Below are 21,158 nucleotides of genomic sequence, written 5' to 3'. Positions count from 1 at the left end.
ATAAATCTTAACATCTAAATATCACTAATGAAATCATCAGACGTTGAGACTCTGACTAGTAATGCAAATAGAGTATTTATTTTCAAAAAGAAAGCAACGCGAAAATAAACGTAATAAATGTTGAAAGCGTTGATCGCATCAGCTGATTTCATTGCCGCTGCAATAAATATTTTTTTATCAACACCTGCATTTATATGAATGCGATCGAGCAGGTGGAATCGCTTCTGGAAATGGTAGCCGCGAGTCTAGACGTCATAGTCAGTACCTCCCTCCGCGAGGAAGAAAAACCCGATTGAAAAAGTGCGTGCTCGGAATGATCGGCTTTTAGACCGATCGTAAAAGGCTGCCCTAATTGCGGCAGACGTCTTAATTAAATACAAGGGCCCAAGGGCTTGCTCGGAGGAGTATCACGACCCTTCCTCTTGTCCGACGAACGGATACGACGAGATGCGTACCTATTACTACTCTTCGTCCGAGTTTGAATTCACCCGGGTTACGCGTAATTAACCGTTCATTAGCGATATTACTTTCGTTATACGATCGTCTCTCCTTCGCGTGCAAAATTGCTGGCTGGACGTCGCTCCGTTTCGAGTGAAGTGCTGGAGAAATGTTCGCCTGACGTTAATTGCGCTCTGCGAATTCGAATCGGATACCGCGTGTCGCATGCAAAAGAGTCGCGGACTATATCATGATTCAACTTTTTATACCGCATATTTCAAACAATACTTGCATTTTCCGTCCCTCGATACATAGGATTCATCGTTATTGTGCGAGACCGAAACGAAGGCGTGTCGGGATCAATGTACCTGAATGTACGGAATACGTTTTGGGTAAAGGGCACCTTTTTTTTTGCTAATAATTTATCAAAATCTCGTACGCAATCGCGTTTAATGAGAAGATAATTAACAGTAAAAAAAAATCTGACACGACGACGATATCTGAGATTAGAGTGACGTTTGTGGGACAAAAATGAATGGGCAATTACGACCGTCCTGCGACGATACGGTCACCTATGTCATTAATGAGAGCTCATTACGCATCAAATTAATTATCCCCGGTTATTATCTTACAACGACGACCACGACCACAATCACGACGACGACGACGACGACGACGACGACGACGACGACGACGACGACGACGACGACGACGTCGGTCCATCTAATTAACCGATCCCCACCTCTCGCCGTCAGGAAAGTGCAGCGTTCTTAATATCCGTGCAAATTTGCGGATGCACATTGTTGCCAGCGAATGCCGGAGCGTGCACATGCGACGCATGCAAACCCGCTTGTACGGGTGGGTCGGCCCCCGGCCCCCGGCCCCCGGCCCCGGCCCCGGCCCCGGCCCCGGTCGACCGGATCGATATATCGAGTGGTTCTTGCCAACAACGCCTGCCGACGTCGCTCCACCTTCACGGCATACGCTGATAACAAGGGAGAACGATGTTTTACCGCGCCTCGTCCTGTCTCCCTCCAATTGTTAATTACAGGGTGTCTACTCGAATCTCGTGGCAAAAAAATTCCCCGATCTTCCAGGTATTTTTGTCCAAAATTCCAGGTGAAGGGAATATTCTTATGACCTTTTTTTATGACTTTCTAAAATAAATTTTGTAATCGCGTGCGTTTTTTGGAATCATATCGAGAAAAAAACTAAACAATTTTTATAAGGTAAATATTTTGCACTTTTTCAGTTTTTTTTATCACTAAAAATTACAATAAAGAATATGTATCGCATATTTAATATTTCGTTAAGACATTGAATATATAAATAAAAATAGATATATATTTTAAACGCATAATTTGCTTAACTGGCTGACTGTTTAAAATATGAGAGCAAAATTATCAAAGAAAGAATTTTGGAAAAATTCCCTGAATCTCAACAAAATTCTACAAGAATTCCTTTTTTTTCGATACAAAAGAAATTCCTGAAAATTTCATATTTTTCTAGGAATACACCCTGTAATTAATACGACATTAATTTCGAGAGAGCCATATATAAGTTCCATGATCTTTTCAATGCAATTTCAAATCAGATACCGCATATAAAGACGTTTTAATCGCAAGGAGAAATTGCGGACGCGAAATTGTTCGCCGCAATCGTCGAAAGCAAATGGCGGCGAGACCGCGGAAAGTGGTCGGCGTCTCTAAATTTAGAGGGGCGCGAAACACAATATTACGAATACACAGCGGGCAGCGCGAGATGAGCAGCTGCGCTCTGTAATTAATCGGAGAGCCAACGATGGCCTGTCTGTAATTGGATCCGTTGCATCGCACGGCGCAGCCGCGATGAAAAGTAAACAAGCTCTCCTACGTGCGGCTATGTTTTGCTGATCCTCCACCATTTTTCGTTGCACCAAGAGATATTTCCCACCTCCCCTACCCGTTAATCATCCCTGTACACGCTGCCGATTCCGTAATTTTTCGATCGTTCGAAAAAATTTCTACTCTATTGTTGTAAAAAGTTTCTCTGAAAATTCTCTGTTTTCCCAGATTTTTTTTGTTCGAAATTCCAGATAGAGGGAATTTTTTTAAAGATTCTTTGGATGCAATTTTCTAAAATAAGTTTTTTTTATTGCGTGCGTTTTCTGATGCCTTTCAATCACATGAAGGAAAAATGAAGTGTCATTTAAGTTTCAAATATTACTTAAATATTACATTTAAAAAAGCTAAAATAAATTCCTTTATAAGATAAACATTTTTCACACGATATAAGAACAAAATTATTTTAAAAAATCGTTTTTTAAAAAAGAAACCTCGCCGAGTTGCAATGAAATAAAATTTTTCAATAATTCAACTATGAAATATTACTTCGAAGAGCGAGAATTTACGAAAGAAACATGCATCAAGTCCGGTCGTTCCTTCCTTTCGTAACGAGAGAAAAAGAGAAGAGCGAGAGTGACAGGGGGGGGTGAGGGGGCAGGCAGGGATAAAGGCGGCAAGAAATGAGCAGACAGAGAAGAAAGAACCACTTCGCACTCTCGACGCAATAAAAAAACTTCCATCGCGCCGAGCGCGATATTTATCGCGCTTTCCGTCTCTCCCCCTCCCCTTCTCCGGCTCCCGTTTTTACGGGATTTCGCGAGACTTTTTGCCTTTCCCTCTCCCCGGAAACCAGGGAGGCTCCCGCTCTTATGTACTTCTCTCCCTCGCGTCCCATCCTGACAGGCGCGCTGACATAACTCTTTCTCTCTCTCTCTCTCTCTCTCTCTCTGTCTGTCTCTCTCTCTCTCTTTCTCTGTTATCTCGACGCGATATTTCTGTCGACCCCGCAATTTTATCTGCAGTCGCCGATCGACCGTGGAACGAGGAGCGCGTCCGGACAATATGGTCGACGACTATGTTCGAGAGAGCATCTCGACATTGCACGCATTCTCGACGTTCCGGCGAATACTGATGATTTTCGAGAAATCGTCTAGAATAGGATGAACACGATTATTATTATGAGCAACAATATGATCTTGTTAGGAAAATTTGATAAGTTTAAATTTCAAAAATGTTATAATTTTATTTTACAATTTAATTTAATTTTAATATTGTATTATAATAGACACATCAAGAATATATAATTAATATTATTTTAATTTTATCATTATAATTTTTTTATTTGAATATGTAAGTACCGTTTGTCCATCCAATAATTTTTTTCTCCATGTAATGAAAATTATTCTTAATAGGAATTTAATTTTCTAGATAAAACTATATTAAATGTCTTCAAACAAGCAATTTGTATTAACGTTATGTAATCTCATTTCATCAAGATCGCGTGTCGAGAATAAAGATATTCTGAAACCAGGAATGATCTTTCTCTCTGTACATCAGAAATACATCGAAAAATTGTCGACGTCAACGGATCCAAAATTTGACAAAAAACAGCTGAGGAAACGGCACGTGGATGGATTTCGAGGAATTCCGTAAGAGCGTTCATCCCGGCAAGATGACGTTCGGAATGACAGGGACACATCGCGATATATCCGTCGCTCTCTGATCGTCGGATCCTTTGCACTATTAAGGCGACATTGCCCAGTCTATCGGGCCAAAAATATCGACGGGACGCCCACCACCACGCGAGCTACAACCTAATGTATATAGGCTGTCGTATATTAACGGCGATATTATGCTAACGATATTGATTTCCTCAGGTTTTCATCGTTTTATTCTCGCCGTCATCGTATCAAATTTCAACTCGCGCGATTTAAGCCGATCTAGAGGGGGAGGGGGGGATCGCAAATCACTCTTTTTTTTTTTTTTTCAAAACTCGAGAAAGATTGTCTCTTAATACCTACATTTTCCGCCTCTCGCCCCGCCGTTTTACCCGCGTCATTAAATATATACGCGTCCTCCGCGATATTATCCGACCGGCTGATTCCTAGATAATAGCCGAGGGTTTTGCGCACGCTCGGCGTATCATGAATATTCATGAAAAATCCACGGATACGGTCACTGTTATATCGTGGCGAGATCGGCACGACGGCACAGATAACGCGCTCGCTTCTAACCGCATTTTCTCCCTTCCCCCCCCCCCCCCCGCTAATGCGCGTTTCAAAAAATTACCGCGGCAATGTTTGTAAATTGTTTTGGGTTTTTTTTTTTTTTTTTTTGCACATTTTTCTTTTGTAACGATGTCGCTCCTATTTCCAGCCTCAATTTTTACGCGTATAGAAACCGAGCTGCTATTTTGTATTCCGAAGAGGCAATAAATGAACAGAGAGAGTTTTCCACTTATTGTTAGAAATTTAGAAGAGGAACTTTCACAAAAAATTATGGATGAATTATAGTTTCGAAAATGAATGATGAGATATTAAGTGACATATCGAAGGTTAAAAATTGAGATTAAAAAATTTCGACTCTCTTTAGCCCGCGGGTATGCATGTTAAATTCGCTCGTCACACGGGACATAAAACGATATCAGATCGTCAGACGAGATCGGTTCGATTAATCTCTTACTCGATCGTACGAGCGTAGATGATTCAGGAGCGGATCCGCGCCCACGCGCGCCTACTTACTTGTCAAGATTCCGATAATAAATTAATATGGTAATGGCGATACAGGCGCGCGCGTGTGCGTCGCGATTGCCGACGACGGGTCCGGGAAACAGATCAGGTTTATTACAGGCGGCACCTGCGTAACATATTGTGTCGGGAGATTTTTTCTCCTTTTTTTCTTTTCCTGCGTCGTGAAAACCCGCGACCTATTACGCGGGATCGAGATACGCAAGTCTCTCGATTCCGATTTACATTTATATTATACTCCACGCCGCGCCGGTTACGGGCGAAGATCAAAGCTAGCTCGAGGAGTGAAAGCCGCGAAAGCCGCATTTTCCAACCGACGAAAACCGCAAGTTCGCGAGAGAGAAAAACGCGACGCCTTTTAAGAATCTCGTCTACTAATCGCATCCCCCCTCCCCCCTGATTATTAAAATAAAGGATGTAAGTAATAATGCAATAATGATATCTCGAGTCAACTTTTCTTTTTCTTATACTTTTGATCACTGTTTTCAATTTAATACATATTGCTTTGATTCTTGATTTTAAACAGAGAAAACATTCCTTTTCAAAAAAAAAACTTACAGTCATGTCCAAAATTGTTAAGCATCCTTAATGTTTTCTTACTTTATTAGTATGTATGTCAAAATAAATACAACACCATCGATTTCAATTACTTACGTAATAGTTGTTTCAACGATCTGTTTAGCAATTTCAACTCAGGATTATCCTTGCAAATGCAATAATAAAATTTAGACTTTTGTTTATTTTGACATTTTAAAATGCTAATTTATTAGAATAAACAGAACGATAAAATGAAATAAAGAATAAAGAATATAAAGTTTCTAAAAAACAATTTAGGATATATGCTTTGTTAATTTAAAACGAGACAATAATCAATAATTTGAAAATAATACACACAATCTTAACTAGTTTCAAGAAATAAAAATTAATTCGTTATTTTTTTTAGAAACGTGCGAAAACATGGAATGCCTAATAATCTTAGACATGGCTGTATATCATTTTCAAATGAAGCAATTTCGATAGCTCTGACAGCGATTAATAACGTCATAAACTTCATTTTAAATTTGATTTAAGATACTTGGATTATTAAATTAATTAATGCTTCGAGTAGATGTTGAATTGATTAATCGGGACAAAGAATCTTGTGCTTTAAAATAGTGTCGAACAGGATGTATTTTATTAATGTATTATTTATATTAATCAGATTCAAAACTAATTTTCGGTCGAACATATGTTTACGACAAATCGAATTTAATCGCTTTCAGAGCAATCAAAGCTGTTTCATTCGAAAACACTATCAACTTGTAGTTTTGTCGAAAGCATCTATTTTAAACCTCCAAGTAAAAAATTCGTTTGCCATCTATTATAAAATAGGTAAAAAATTTATCAAAATCTAGAATCTATAATCCTGAAAAAAATTTAGGTTTAAAATAGGAGGAAAATTTCCTTCCGAAATTAGAGAGCAGATTTAAAGTTGTAGAAAAACTTACGCAAATCATTCGGGATTATTAAATGCAAGTTTTATTATTACTTTTGTAAAACTTGTCGCAAGAATAATATATTTAATCGATGTTGATCGGTCATCAATTTTTTTATCCGCAAATTACTTTTTTCTATTTCCGCTAAACTATTTATACACAACGAAATATAAGTGTCGCGATTATTTTCCAAACAAAATGTAAATAAGTACAGATAAAACAACACAGTTCGCACGCTACTTATCATTATTGCATTTCCTTTCCACCGCGGTTGCAAGGAAATATATTCTAGAAGGAGAGAAATATTTCAATAAAAAAAAAAAAAAAAAACAACCTCCTTAGATAAGGAATAATTAGTAAATGCGCGTGACCATCGACTGGTGGAAAACTTAGTCCCGACGAATATCTGATGATTCCGAGCGAGATCATCGCGAATGGAATCTCCCTCAAAGCGACTACTCCAAATAATTAACCGCGCCCCGAGAAAGAGAGAGAGAGAGAGAGAGAGAGAGAGAGAGAGAGAGAGAGAGAGAGAGAGCATGTTTTGCTTTTGTGCGACGAGAGGTGTCAATCTCAAAGGATCAAAAGGATTCAAAGCGCCGGCAGGTCCGTCTGAAAGGACTCTGGTCTTTCACGGAGAGACGCGCTTTATTTCCCGGCCATTTGCCTTCGACGTCGCTTTTCGGATCTTTGATACAAGAGAGACGCGAAATTCGCGTGTTGATCTTATTAAACGAAGCGATCTGGAAATTTATCTTATACTTGAGCGGTCATTGTATAAATATATATAATCTTCTTAAAAAGATTTGATAATCTTAAATTGTAACAATATTATAATTATATTTTAATAGTCATCTCAAGAATATAATATTATTATTATAATTTTTAATTTGAATAAACATATATGTTTGTTCATTCATTCAACATTTTTTTCTATTCATGAAAATTATTCTTGTATAATAAGAATATATTTTTCTTAATTGAAAATTATATTAAATTATATTAAATGTCTTGGAGCAAACAATTATATTCATTTACACGTCGAGAATAACGATATTTTCACAACTTCAAAAATACTCTTTTTTTTTCTGTTTAACGTTATCGTGAGATAGTAAGTAATTATTTTGTTTGCGCGAAAGAATTACGACTCTTTTTTTCAAACCGCGAACAGAATTGCCATCGTTAAATCGTCAAATCGTAAAAAAAGGAAAGATTCTCTCTCGAAATATACATTTCATCGAGATTCTCGCGTTGATGGATGCGCGTTATCGCACTTCCTCGAAGCACTTGCTCGATTACCGAGCGTAACGTTGTTAATTGTTGTCGTAAATAAGGAGAAAATCATGAGGAAGGCTCGAGAAATTTCAACTCGCGAGTTTGGTCGTAATTTTTTTTTTTCTTTGTTCTTTTTTTTCCCCTCAAACGGGAGCATCCTCGATTTGCAGGCCCAATTAGCGTCGTTAATAACAACCGATAATGCGTAAAAAAATATGCGCCTCGCTTGAAAAACATATGAGCGTAAAAACACGCGTGGTCAACCTCGTTAACCAAATGCGTGCAAATGAATCATAAGCATTGTTATCGCCAGGATTGTTATCGACGAGGACTTTACGTTAACCCCCCCCCCCCCCCTCCTGTCGAAGAATATTTTAATTCCGTGTTAATAATCTTTGTTGCGAATAAATATCGATGGGAGACTTAAATTTCAGGCCCAAAAGTATCTCACGGATTTTAAGAGACCGTCGCTCACTCCCCTTTTCATCCCCTCCTCGCTTTATAATATAATCCCGCGCACGAAATTCCCGCAGAAAATAACGTCTCATTTCACATCGAGCGCCCCCAGCAGCTTTCGCGTAATAACATGTAATTTCACCCCGTACCCCCACCATACAATTTCTTTCTCTCTCGATTATAAGACGCCGGGGAATAGAAAAGCAGATGACCCGAGAGAGAATTTAATGCGAGCACAAATTTAATACCTAATTATTATACGAGGAATTCAATGTCGAAGTCGAGAGGGATTGTCAATTTTACGAACACCAACGAGATTAATTAATCGATATCCTAAGACAAAAAAAAAGGACGCTGAATTACCGGAGAGGGGGAAACGGAGCTACCGCAGGGAGGAGGTTACGAAGGGGAACGAAACGCCGGCGACGAGGAGGAAGATTGATCGCGGTGAAGCTGCATCTGCCACGGTGAACTAGACTGGGAAAGAGAGAGAGAGAGAGAGAGAGAGAGAGAGAGAGAGAGAGAGATGGAGAGAGAGAAAGAGAGAGAGAGAGAGAGATACGGTGATAGAGAAACGACGGGAGAGAGGCCCTTCGGGAGAGGCTCCGCCTTCGGCTGGCGTCTGCATTTGCGCAAGATGGCGTCGCTCGGTCGGTCGGTGTATACGGTGTCGCGGTTGCACACGTTTTGCACACATCGGTGCAACGACGGTGCATTCGTCCGTGCCACTTTGGCCCGAGCCAGCAGCGCAGTATACGTCACAACGCGCGACACAACGAGAGGGTACGAGAGTCTCGCGCGCGAAGATAGACGCGAGGAGCATGGAATGACAGAGAGAGAGAGAGAGAGAGAGAGAGAGAGAGAGAGAGAGAGGGGGGGGGAGGGAGGAGAAGAGATCTAACTTATAAAAGCAGCGCCTCCCGCGTGGCCCCGCAATTACGTATGCACCTCTCTCAGACCCCGCGGGCTTCGCGGTTGGCTGCGCTTCCTTCCTGTCTGCCGCAACCACTGTGTGTTTGCTATGTGTGTGTGCATTGTGCATCCCGCTCTCCGCCTATCTTGTTTATTTCTTTTTTAACAACGCTGTCCCGTTCCTCTTCCTCCGCCTCGTTCTCCTTCTCTCGCAATCTTGTAAAAATCTCAAATCTTGTACGAAAATTCCCAGGTATTTCTGCTGGAAATTCCAGCAAAAGAGAATATTTCTTCCAGATTTTTTTATCACTCATATAAGCGTCAAGTGTCCGATTTACAAATGTACTGGAAAAAAAAAAAAAAAAAAACTGACTAACTCTCATAAGACAAGAAATTTTTACTCGTAAATTAAATAATTTTTTAAATTACTTTAAAAAATAAAATTTTATTTTTTTATCATTAAAAATTACAATATTTACTTGCATATTCAATATTTCGTTAAAAAATATAAACAGAGATAGATGTATATTTTTAATTTACAATGTAAGCAAAATTATCAAAGAGAGAATATTTAAAAAATTCCTCGACTCTTTAAAAAATAAACTAAATTAATCTAAATCTAATTTCAATCTTTAAAAAGTTCCAAGTTTTTTAATATACATCCCCTCCCTCTCTTTCTCTCGAATATAGTCGTGATTTTTGTCGCTTTATGACTAAATCGTCGGAGAGAAATATTGCGCTTCGGCTCGCGAATATCAAAATCTGACCTAGTCCTATCGGTAATCCTAGTAAGCTATAAACGATTCCGACTTGGGGCAACCCGCTTTCTCCTCTCGCGCACGTAAATTACAATTCCACCGTATATAGATACCGCTTTACATGGTATTCTAATGCTAACCAAGCTAGAGATTTACATTTCTTTATGTAAATCTAACCATGTGTTATGCCCCATTGTTTTAGAATTAAATTGTCGTAACATCGTCGTGGTCGATTAAGAATATTTTGGAAAAAAGAACTTCTCGATATTCACCAGCTGTCAACATATTTTCCCGCCCTGCTCGCGTCAAAAGTCGGCTGTCAAAACTCTCGGGACGACAGACTCGAAGGTTTTCCGAGCGACTTTAATCAAAAAGCGACCGACTTGCCCGGCTGTGCTCGAAGTTAAAAAACATCTCTCTCTCTCTCTCTCTCTCCCTGTCGAAAAAGAAAAAAGGATTAACCGGCGGCGAGTGTTCTTGCGAAGTAAAACGTCCGCGCTTTTTCCTCGACGCGCACAATCGTAGCCAGCAGTAGATTTGATTCCGATTAGGGGCGTCGTTTTTTCAGGGCCACGAGCTAACAGAGGCCCGAGTATGATCCGCGCACGTCGGCACGAATCAGGGATATCGCCTTCCACGGCCTCGGCCAAGATCTGGCCCGGCTGTATCGTGTTTCCTCCTCGGCTCTCCTCCTCCTCCTCCTCCTCCTCCCGCCAAAGAGTCTCGAGCGAAGCTCGACGCGTCCACCACCTTTTCTCTTCTCTCCTTTCCGTTTCTTCTTCTTTCCGTTCTTCCTCTCTTCTCTTCTCTTCTCTTCTCTTCTTTTCTTCTCCTCGTCCTCTATTCTATCCGTACTACGCTTTTTCATGCTTGGCCAGCGGCGAGGAACCGAAGGAGCGCTATCGAGATTACACACATCTAGAGTGTACATACACCATCGGCCTAGAACGCGCCTCTCTTTCGAAACGGCTCTCTTTTTCCTCTCCGCGGGACGCCGTGAATTACTCGAAAATATAGACTTGGAGAGAGGAGCGATTTGCTTGCGATTCCATCTTTAGACATCCACAAGACTATTTCAAGCTTTTGGCAGAATATTTAAAAGAGAAAGAGAACAATTTTTATATGGAAAAAAAAAAAAAAAAAAAAAAAAAAAAAAAAAATTAGATTTTCCATCGAAATATTTAAATCATCTTATTTAATTTGCGAGAGTCTTGCTTTGATTTATTAAATTATTATATATCGAATAACAATATACATATGTATATCTGCTGTCTCATCTTTATCGACTTGCTAATATAATCTCTCTCGCAACTTCCTCTTAATAATGCTTCCTCGCTATTTATTTTTCTCTTTTATCTTCTCTCGACGTTTACGCTTATCCCCCGGGATGTGACTTCCTTTTTACGCGCAACCAATCAAACACGTTTCCTGCGTTTGTCCTTTATCCGTCGAGGCTTGGATTACCGTATTCTTTGCTGTCATATTCGCACTAGAAGGGCGTCGCTCGAAATGGAAAGTCATTTGTCAAGCAAGAGAATGCGCGAGAGGCGGCAGAGCACGTGGCCAACGACACGCACTTGCGTGCTCGAGAGCACGCGGTGCTCGAGTGCGTTTCGTTGCACTCGGGGTGAATTATTAGCGCTAAGAAAGTCCTGTGACATGTGTGACAGTTGTCACTCTCTCTCTCTCTCTCTCTCTCTCTCTCTCTCTCTCTTTAGAGCCTCCCAAAGGTACAATGTTTTTTCGCTGATATCAGCCGTGGTAGAAATTTAATTATCAAGACAGGGCATCTAGGGAAGGGGAGGAGAATGAACAAAATGGCGACGCATCAAGGGAGACATCCGATGGCGCTGATAGCCTCGGAGACGCCTCGTTAATTAAATATAGAAATTCTAATTAATGAGAAGTGCTCTCTTGCGGAGAGGTGACTGTTCGACGGTCGTTGAACCGCGTCGTGAAACACGCGAGAGAAAACCATCGGTGACGCTGGGTGTAACGGGTATCCGGGGTGTCTACTCAAATCTTGTAAAAAAAAAAAAAAATTCTGATCTTCCAAATACTTTTGTTCAAAATTCCAGATAAAGATAATATTTTATAAAGACTTTATGCTACAACTTTCTCTCAAATAAATTTTTCATTGCATGCGTTTTCTAATATTTCTCACTCATACAAAGCCTCTTAAGTTTCAAGAGTGTTAGATTTATAGATGTAATAAACTAAAAAAATTAAATAACTTTCATACGAATTTTTTATTTGCATAAAATTTCATTTTTTTTTTTAATGCACTGCATATTTAATATTTTGTTAAGAATCGAATATATAAACAAAAATTTATAATATATTGAAAACATATAATTTGCTGGATTTACTTTAATATATATATATGAAAGTAAAATTATCAAAGTATTTTTTTTTTTAATTTCCTTCTGAACCTCAATAAAATTCTATTAGAGTTCCCTGATTTTTTCAGCCACAAAAAAAATCCCTAAGAATTTTAAGTGCATGCTGTTATTATACGAGGTATTATATAAAGTCGTCATCTAAATCCTCTCGTAGACTCAATATTCCGATATTGATGTCCTTTTCGCGATACCTTTTGTATTAACTCTTCCTGCGTATTGTTATTTTTGGCACCTTCTAACTGTACAGGTGGGTCAGCGTATTTTCGATAAGTTTATTAATATGTAAAAATGTTTGAAAAAAATCTGAAAAAATGTATATACCTTCTTTGAACATTCTAAATAAAGACTAAAATAATAAATTTGAAAAATAATTTACTTAAATATATTATTTTATGATTAATTGTTTTCGAGAAAAGAAATTGAGAAATTGTTGTTAGAAAAATCACAGACAAAAATGATCGATATTCGCGATATTTCAAAGGAAAGAAGAAAGGCTGAATCCTCCGAAGCGACAAGTTAGATTATCGCCATAATCGAGAGCTTCTCGAGATTCCGGCGCGTCGGAATCACTAAGGCGGACTTGGATCGATAAGGTTATAATAAATTAGTGCCGAGATTATACGTATTATCCTCCTCACAGCTGCGCGTTAAAGAAGAATAAAGAGAGCACTCGCGTCTCTCCCGACCTCTCGACTCTTTTCAGAGGAAACGTCCGGTAGCGCTCGGTCGTTGACCGCCATTCAAAAACCGGAAGGGCAAACGCGAAGAGAAAATAAACGTGGAGGGTGGTTAAAAAGAAAAGAAAAGATATGTGTGTACTTACTGTGGGCGTAGTGGGCCGCGGCCGCCGGGTGATGCGCTGTCGGTCCGGCGTGGGGGTAGTAACCCCTGTAGTCGCCGGGGTTGCCGACCACCCCGGCCACCCCGGCGCCCCCCGAAGGCGGCTCCAGCGACGACCTGGGTGGCTCGTACCATCTAGCGGTGCTCGACTCGCTGCTCATGTCCATAGTGTGTGATTCGACGTGAGGTTTCTCGACGCGCGAGGTTTCGCCACCGCTCGCCGACGAGGTACGCCAGCAGGCGGAGAGGAAGGAGATGGAAGAAGAGGGGGGTGGAAAGCGGAATGAAGAGAGAGAGAAAGAGAGAAGAGAACGGGAGGAGGCAGACTAGGCAGGAGAAGATTAGGAACGCTGCCAAAAGCGCCTCTCTGCCTTTTCCGTCGTCCTCGCGACACCCAACGGGATCATAGGTAATCCTGCTCTGATTTGCTGAGGAGAGATCACCCAAGGAATTCTCTTCTACCCCTCTTCGCCCTGCAAAATACGAATAGCACGAGTTAGATCGAACCTTTGTCTCTTTGCTTGAGAATAATAAGATCGCAAGATGATTAGTGAAGTTTGTAAAAAGCATATATTTTAAAAATTACTTGGGGCTTCAAGAAGTCATGATTTTATTGATCGGAGGAGTGTGCTTGATCAATTAATTTAGACCATCGAATAAATATATGCAGATGAAAAAGTTAATTGACGCATTTTAGACGAATGCGAAAATTCCTCTGCCCGCGATTTTATAGGCGACGAATAATTTTGTGATTTTATACGAGTGTCGCGTTTTAATGATATTACTCGCGAGAGATGGAAGGGAATAGATCGAGTCACTTTAATAAAGTCTTTGCTGTGTTAATTAATGGGAAAGTACAACAATTGGCCGGCTGTATCTCCACACGTGTCACTTCGATCAAATCACGCGTTTTGCTTTTTTCGTCTCGCATAAAAAAAAAAAAAAAAAAAAAAAATAGCAGACAGGTATTATAAATTAATACTGTGTTAAAGACACGAACAATGATTTTCTCGTCGCTGAAAAAAGCAGGATGCGGCGTTCTGCTTTGAACTCGAAAAAATGAAAAGAAAAGCGACCAAACGTCATCTCGTCCAGTTGAAAAATAAGTTGAAAGATTCAGAATACCTGACGTGAAAGCAAGAATTAATTTCTTGCCTTTTAAATTCAATTTACGGTTACCAGGTATCTAATCAAGCATATTAAAGCTGCATAACTCCATTTCGGCTTTTCCGATTCAAAACGCAACACTCTCGAGATCCGATAAAACCGAGGAAGAGATACAAAAACAGCAGACTTACCGGAATGAGAGACTTACGCGCGTGGAAATTTCGATAATCGATCAACGAGATCTAAGGTAATTAGGTCCTGATCAGCGCTTCAATGCGAACATACTGAGTATCGCTCGATCGACGATCAAGTGCTCGAAATGATTTATCAATCAGTTTATGTGGGCGATCAAGGTCATCGATGACGTAACCCCGGGACAGGTCCACCAATCCCAAATAGAGGGGCGCGAGAAGAAAAGAGACACAAAAGAGAGAGAAAGAGAGAGAAGTCTTATCAAGAGACGGCAAATTTTTGGAAATATTAGATAATCATTTTCGTTATCGCGTGGAAAAAATATCTTTTCTCGAGGAACCGGTCAACGGGTTTCATTTTTAATCGGAAAAGTAATGATAAATCTTTTACTTTTCCGTTTTAAATAAATAATCGTTTTTTTTCGCGCATAAATTCAAGAATATCTATTATACATCTTTCCTCTATTTTTTTTTGCTCTCTTTCTTTTCCTCATTTTGTGCTAACGCAAAAATTAGTTGGCATTAGCAGAGCAAATAAAGCACTCGAAAACAATGCGCGATAAGATACACACGAAAAAGCATACATCGATAAGATTGATACCGTACGCGAAATGTGACACGCATATCCGATTAATTTTGATTACCGAGCTATCGAGATTTTCCTGTCGTTATTAATGTATTATACGATAAGTTCTTACGCAAATATATTATTAACTTACGTCAGAGAGGCGATACGTATACAGTATTAGAGTCAAGAGATTAATTATAACATGTAAATTTAATATCGAGCAATCTCCTGTTGGAAGTATTTGAATATTCGGGTATTTCTTACAAATTGTATAAATTTAATCAGAGTAATATACATAATATAGTTCATTAATTAAGCCCATCAAATAGTTCATTAATTAAACCCATCGAAAGATATTGACATCGCAGATTGTGTCGCCCAACTTGGGCGGTTATCGCCCAAAACATCGAAACGATCGATCATAGATATAACTAAATTTGGACAGATCAATCAAACCGTATCGCTCGACACAATCGCAAGACGAGCTCGCGATTACTTTTCACAGAGAGATATCTCACGATCGGAATAATATTTTTTTTGTTTTTTTTTTTTTTCGGCAATATAAATCACGCGAACCGCGCACGCACATACATTCACTTTATCGCGTCCATATAGCGGTCGTTTGTGAACCATTAATATGCTCGAAATATTTACTACCGGGAAGATATATATTCTCGCAGTTTTTTAAATATTCACTAATACTCGTATCGTCGGGAAAAAAGGGGAGAAAAACCAACACTTTGTTTCTCGTCGATTTCTCACTCTTTCTTCTGTGACAGGTAGAATTTTTCTGTCAACTTCTAACGCTTGAAATTTCATAATCTCATATCACTGTGGAAAGAAAATAGAGCACAAAGAAAATGTCCTAATCTAAGAAATCATACACACACACACACACACACACACACACTTGATTTTCTCCTCTCCTTCCCTCCCCTCGAGATAATCGAAATCAAACGCTTGACCGATATGCACTTTCGACGGATCACTCGCACAGATCGTGCGAGTCTGATTTCATCGATCTGATAATCGTGATAACGATTAACCCTGGGCTAGATAGCGGCCTACCACGAAAATAAATCGTAGACTTTAACCGAGAGCGAAACATTGCGACATTCAATGAGAAAAGGACGACCTGTCAAAAAAAAAAAAAAAAATAATAAAAAAAATAAAAACATAAAACTCTGGGGAATTTGGTATAGCGCAAATCGCGATAAGCGATCGTGCTTCCTAGAGTTATAGGCTTATCGTCATATATCAGGAGTATTATGTACAGCGACCGTGACAAGAACAGGTTTGAGGAAATTAGAACGCGTCCGTTGAACCGCCAAAGAAATAACCACTACAGTTGATAAGTATATATGTACTATATTTGTTTACTGCGATAAAGATGATCTCACCGGTACTTTGACATAACGAGTTTTCGCCTGGACTTTCCTCATCATATCTCGATGATAATTATAAATCTCGCGCAAGATTAATACAGGCAAAACTCGCTCATTTTTTTTTTTTTTTTTTTTTTTTTTTCAAAATCCTACACAAAAAATATACTTCAATTAACGCGATCATTGTTTCATATAAACACCAACGTATAATTTTCTTAGAAAAATTTGATAATATCAAATTTCAAGAATTAATTTTATTATAATAATCACCTCAAGAGTGTAATATTATAATCATTTTCTCTGGTTTGAATAGTCCATCCAAAATTTTGCTTCCTATTCGTGAAAATTATTCTTGAATAATAAGAATATACTTCTCTTGATGGAAAACTATATTAAATGTCTTTGAACAAGCAATTTATTTATGTAAAAGGAATAAAGATATTCTCAAAACAATAGAATAGTCTTTTTCGTCATATTAATCACACATTGGATATCGAACCAATGTGATTTTTCACATTCTCGTGATTTTCTTTTTTCGAATTCGATTGTAATTTGTCTGATCTCAAGAAACGTTAATTGTATTAAGGCGTCGAATCTTATCTCTAGACTCCGTGTTACATCACTGTGTCCACTGTCGACGAAACTCCATCGGCACACGTTCCCCGATCACGTATCGTCCGGCTAATCTTATCAAAATTTGTTAATCTTCTTAAAAGCGCCCGCGGCAGCGTCGAACCAACATCTATATACATCTCAAAACATAATACGGATAATACGCGACATCGAAATTACGAGAAGAAACGGACGAGAACTTGATTCGGACGACAATAACGAAATTCTATTTCATCTATATATGTCATTCGAATTGAAGTAGAATAGAGGATAGTGTCTCTCTATTTGATCACGTTGAGGCACGTTCCAACGTCCTAGGATTACAACAACTAGTTGAACCAGATCAGATCTGGCCTTGTAACTTGAAAGTACAAGGGCGAGTATTCCACATTTGAATATTTACATCGCATTTTATTACTATCTACTTTCAACGCGTGCACCGACTAGTTATATCAGTCTCACAAAGTATTATATGCAATTAAATAATAATTATCAATGGATAAATCCTTGTCTTCAGACTGATCGATTGGAATGCATCAGATTTCAGAAAAGCATAAACATTCACCGCTCAAAAATTCGAACGACTTTCCAACACAATAACTGAACATCCTCGAGCGACGTTAAACATCGTGTTTCACGATTCTCGATGCGTTTCATCGAGACACTTTGTCCGCGCCGACGTTTCCAAGGCTCCGTCTATACGAATCGACTTCACCGCAAAAACGGCAATAGAAACCCAAAACGGACGCGTCGGAGGGTGAAGAATGAAGTCATCGGCCCGTGGCACGAACTGTCACGACCAGCGAGAAACGTCATCGGCGTCGCTTTGACATCAGCTGTTTCGAGCGCGAGCTCGGAAAGAGCGAATCTCGCGTCGGTCGGCTCGCGGAACCGACGGATCGAGAGAATGAAACAATCGAGAGCCGCCGAACAGACGGTAACGCGATATTCCCCTTTAGTTGGAAGAAAAAAAAGAAATGTGTTTTTCGAAGCTCGACAGTCGACGCTCGAGGTCGAAGGTGGATTTTTTTTCAACGGCTGAGAAATTTTTCTGCCTTTCGATCCGACTCTTAATACTTTAAACACAGTCAGAGTACTTATTCCTTTTTAACTATTTAATCTACAATAATTGTAACATATAATTTACCACTTAATCTAATCATTATAATATTGATTATATGATTTACAAGATATGTAATATATAATTTATATGAAACCGTTCGCGTATCATTTATTTAAGGAGCTCAAATCCCATGTAAATTCAACTTCTTATAATCCTATAAAATCCATAAACACGAAAATTTCGAGGATGAAAATAGGAATAAAATTTTCGAGTGAAGAGGATCGGCATGAATACCATCATCATATCACGGGTATCTTTTCGCTCTCGATGATGGTAATTATACTGACATATTGTCACTTCTTTTTCATGTCTGGGGATGAATACATGAAACTGCACGAACGCAAAATGATTAAGTTATCGACAACTAAGGATTAATATTTTATTATTCTCATCGGTAATATTTATTATTCTCATAGAACACTTCACTTGTCGCGTCTACTTTTATCTTGTATTTACCAATATATTTCTCAAGAAACTTCAAATATTGACTGTCTGAGACGTGCGACAAGGAACATAGGCACTAAAATCTTTGATGATAAATAGAAATTGTTTTTAATTAGAAGTTAAATATAACTGAGAGAGAAAAACAGCGCAATCTTGTGTTTTGCGTCAAATATCGCATTATATTACATTATTTTCGCGTGTCCAGCACCGATTAATCAAAATTTTTGCAAAGAAGCTAAGATTCCTACAAGCAACAGATGCGAGAGAGTTTGACGAAGCAAACATTGGATCAAGAAAATTTCGACGATGACGTCGAAAGTGAACCGATCGTACCATAAGTTATCCTCCTGTCATAAATACATACATTAAACAGGTGTATAATAAACTGCACTGAATATTACAACAGGGTGTAATCAATTTTACACGACAGAGCGAAATTGGAAGTCGTCGTGGAAAGAAACTTCTGTATATACAATGTTAATTTTAAGAAGGAGAATATAAAATTCCAGGCCCTCAATCATCAGGTGTACACGAGAGTTATCTCGACAGGAGAGCAGCTTCCATCGTAAAAATAATGCGAGTGTGAACTCTTGAGAAAAAAATTGAGAAGAATCGTCGGAGAGAAAAATCGTCGTGGAACGAATTTTTAACGAACGTAAAATGTCGCATTGCGTTATAGGTTGGTTTATCTCTTCCGAGAGAGACGGCGTAGAAAAAAAGGTCGTTTGCAGACGACTTTCGCATTATTCTAGTCTGCTGACCGGTTTACCTGACGGTTGGAATTCCACTTAGTTATATTCCAGTTCAAAACGCAGCCTCAATTCGGCCTCCCGTAGTCTCGTGAAACGAGAGATTGTATAATAATGGTGAAAAATATTTAGGCCGAGAAAAAAAACACTGTAACTCGATCAGTTGGAACATTGAACATTTGTGGGAAGATAAATTAAATAATGAAAAAACCAACTACAATTGTGAACCGATTTCTCTCCAGTTGTTATAATCAGAAAAACGTCCAGCAAGTGTATATGCGATCTATGGGGCTATTTTTGTTACGTCAAGACTTGACAGTTATTGTTATCATCGATAGTGTAAAATTCGAGAATAAATAAATGTGAGGATAGAAAACGAAAGAACGATTAATTAGCATTAACGATAAATATCGATAGAAACGTAACGCATCAAGAGTCATTAATGTCATCTTGATTCTAATCTCTAATCACCATTGTTAATGAAAACCTATTTAAATAATTCGATAAAGGAGACTCGACACGGAAGAGCGGCATTAGTGTCGCTAATCGATTGCCTTCTCCTGATATTTCATTTAATTACTATGTAATTTCTAAGATGCTTTTTAATTTGACATATACATCTGATTTAGATGCCGATCGTGATAAAGACGACGGTTTTTGATACTTTCCCGTTAGCGAAAAAGCAATTTTGGCGCCGGAAAAACGGAGATGGATTCGACAAAGAGAAAAACAGCACAACTGCCCCCCTCCCCCTCTTTTGCAATAATTACGAAGGGACGTGTAAGTGTGGATTTTGTCTATCCTTACCTTATATTACCGGCGGCAATCCCGGCGGGCGAGATAATACGGCGACTAGTTTGTACGTATATATACCGGATGCGACGGAGGAGGGGATATAAATATATCTATCGTTGTTATCACTAAGTTAGCACCAACACACTGCACCGTACATCACACACACAGCACATTGTTGTTCGTGGAGTTTCAGCCCAGAAAGGAAGGGCGACTCTCGATTTCCTGCTTCTTTCCCTCTCTCTCTCTCTCTCTCTCTCTCTCTCTCTCTCGTTCTCTCGTTCCGTCCGCGTGTGTCGAGGAAGAGAAGAAGATCCCTTGACGTTTCTCACTTTGCAAAGTGCAACTTTGCGCGCGAACTGGTTGCATCCGTCGCTCCGTCTCCCGCCATGAAACGATATACGTCCGCTTTTTTTTTTTTTCTCCCTCGTGTCGCACTCCTCGAGAACAAACGTGGCTTCTTCTTTTTTTCCTTGCGTCCTCTCTCTCTCTCTTTCCTTTTTTTTTCCAAAAAACTCACGCACGCACGCGCGCGAACCCGAGTCAATGCGACTGTCGTGGCACCCGGCGCGAAACTAAGCGCATGAAAACACCGCGCCGCACGAGCCCCCACGTTCACGCGCGCTCGGCCGTCTCCGCCGCCGCTCGGCGCCGTTCGCCGCCGTTCGGCCGGCAACGGCGACGCCCCCTGGCAGCGGCCCAACCTACCAGCGGGCGTTACAGTCTTCTCTTCCCACCACCGTCATCGACGCGAGGAGCGCGCGTTCCCCCTTCCCGCTCGATCGGTGCGTACACCGTTGCCCTGCGGCCGAATCGTTCCTCCGTCGACGATGTTATTGCCGCTGCTGTCAACGCCAATGACGAGAAAAAGCAAGAGAATATGACGGTAGGATTTCGTAAAATTTAGCAGCGTAGCGTAATAGCGGTGACGAATCTATTATATTAGATTGCACGCGGTCTACCGAGAACGAGCGTGTCCCGAGGATGACGATTGATGAAGTTGAATTGAAATTTTTAGAACGTCGTGAAAACGGGTTTCTATTGGCCGACTGAATATTCAT

At 39.7% G+C, this 21,158-nt stretch overlaps 1 protein-coding gene across 1 annotated transcript in view; it reads right to left on the bottom strand.

Annotated features, from left to right (window-relative positions):
- Nucleotides 1–20,682, bottom strand: part of LOC140673598 (uncharacterized) — a 92,016-nt gene extending 71,334 nt beyond the window's left edge. The window contains exons 1-2 of the mRNA XM_072906654.1: nt 20,113–20,682; nt 13,110–13,599 (exon numbers count right to left, since the gene is read on the bottom strand). Of these exons, the coding sequence (XP_072762755.1) occupies nt 13,110–13,293 (184 nt within the window). The 5' untranslated portion in view covers nt 13,294–13,599; nt 20,113–20,682. The remainder of the gene's footprint in view (nt 1–13,109; nt 13,600–20,112) is intronic.
- Nucleotides 20,683–21,158: the final 476 nt, after the last annotated feature.

Source organism: Anoplolepis gracilipes, chromosome 14, assembly GCF_047496725.1.
Source record: "Anoplolepis gracilipes chromosome 14, ASM4749672v1, whole genome shotgun sequence".
Lineage (NCBI taxonomy): Eukaryota > Metazoa > Arthropoda > Insecta > Hymenoptera > Formicidae > Anoplolepis > Anoplolepis gracilipes.
This window is presented reverse-complemented; position numbering and strand designations above follow the sequence as displayed.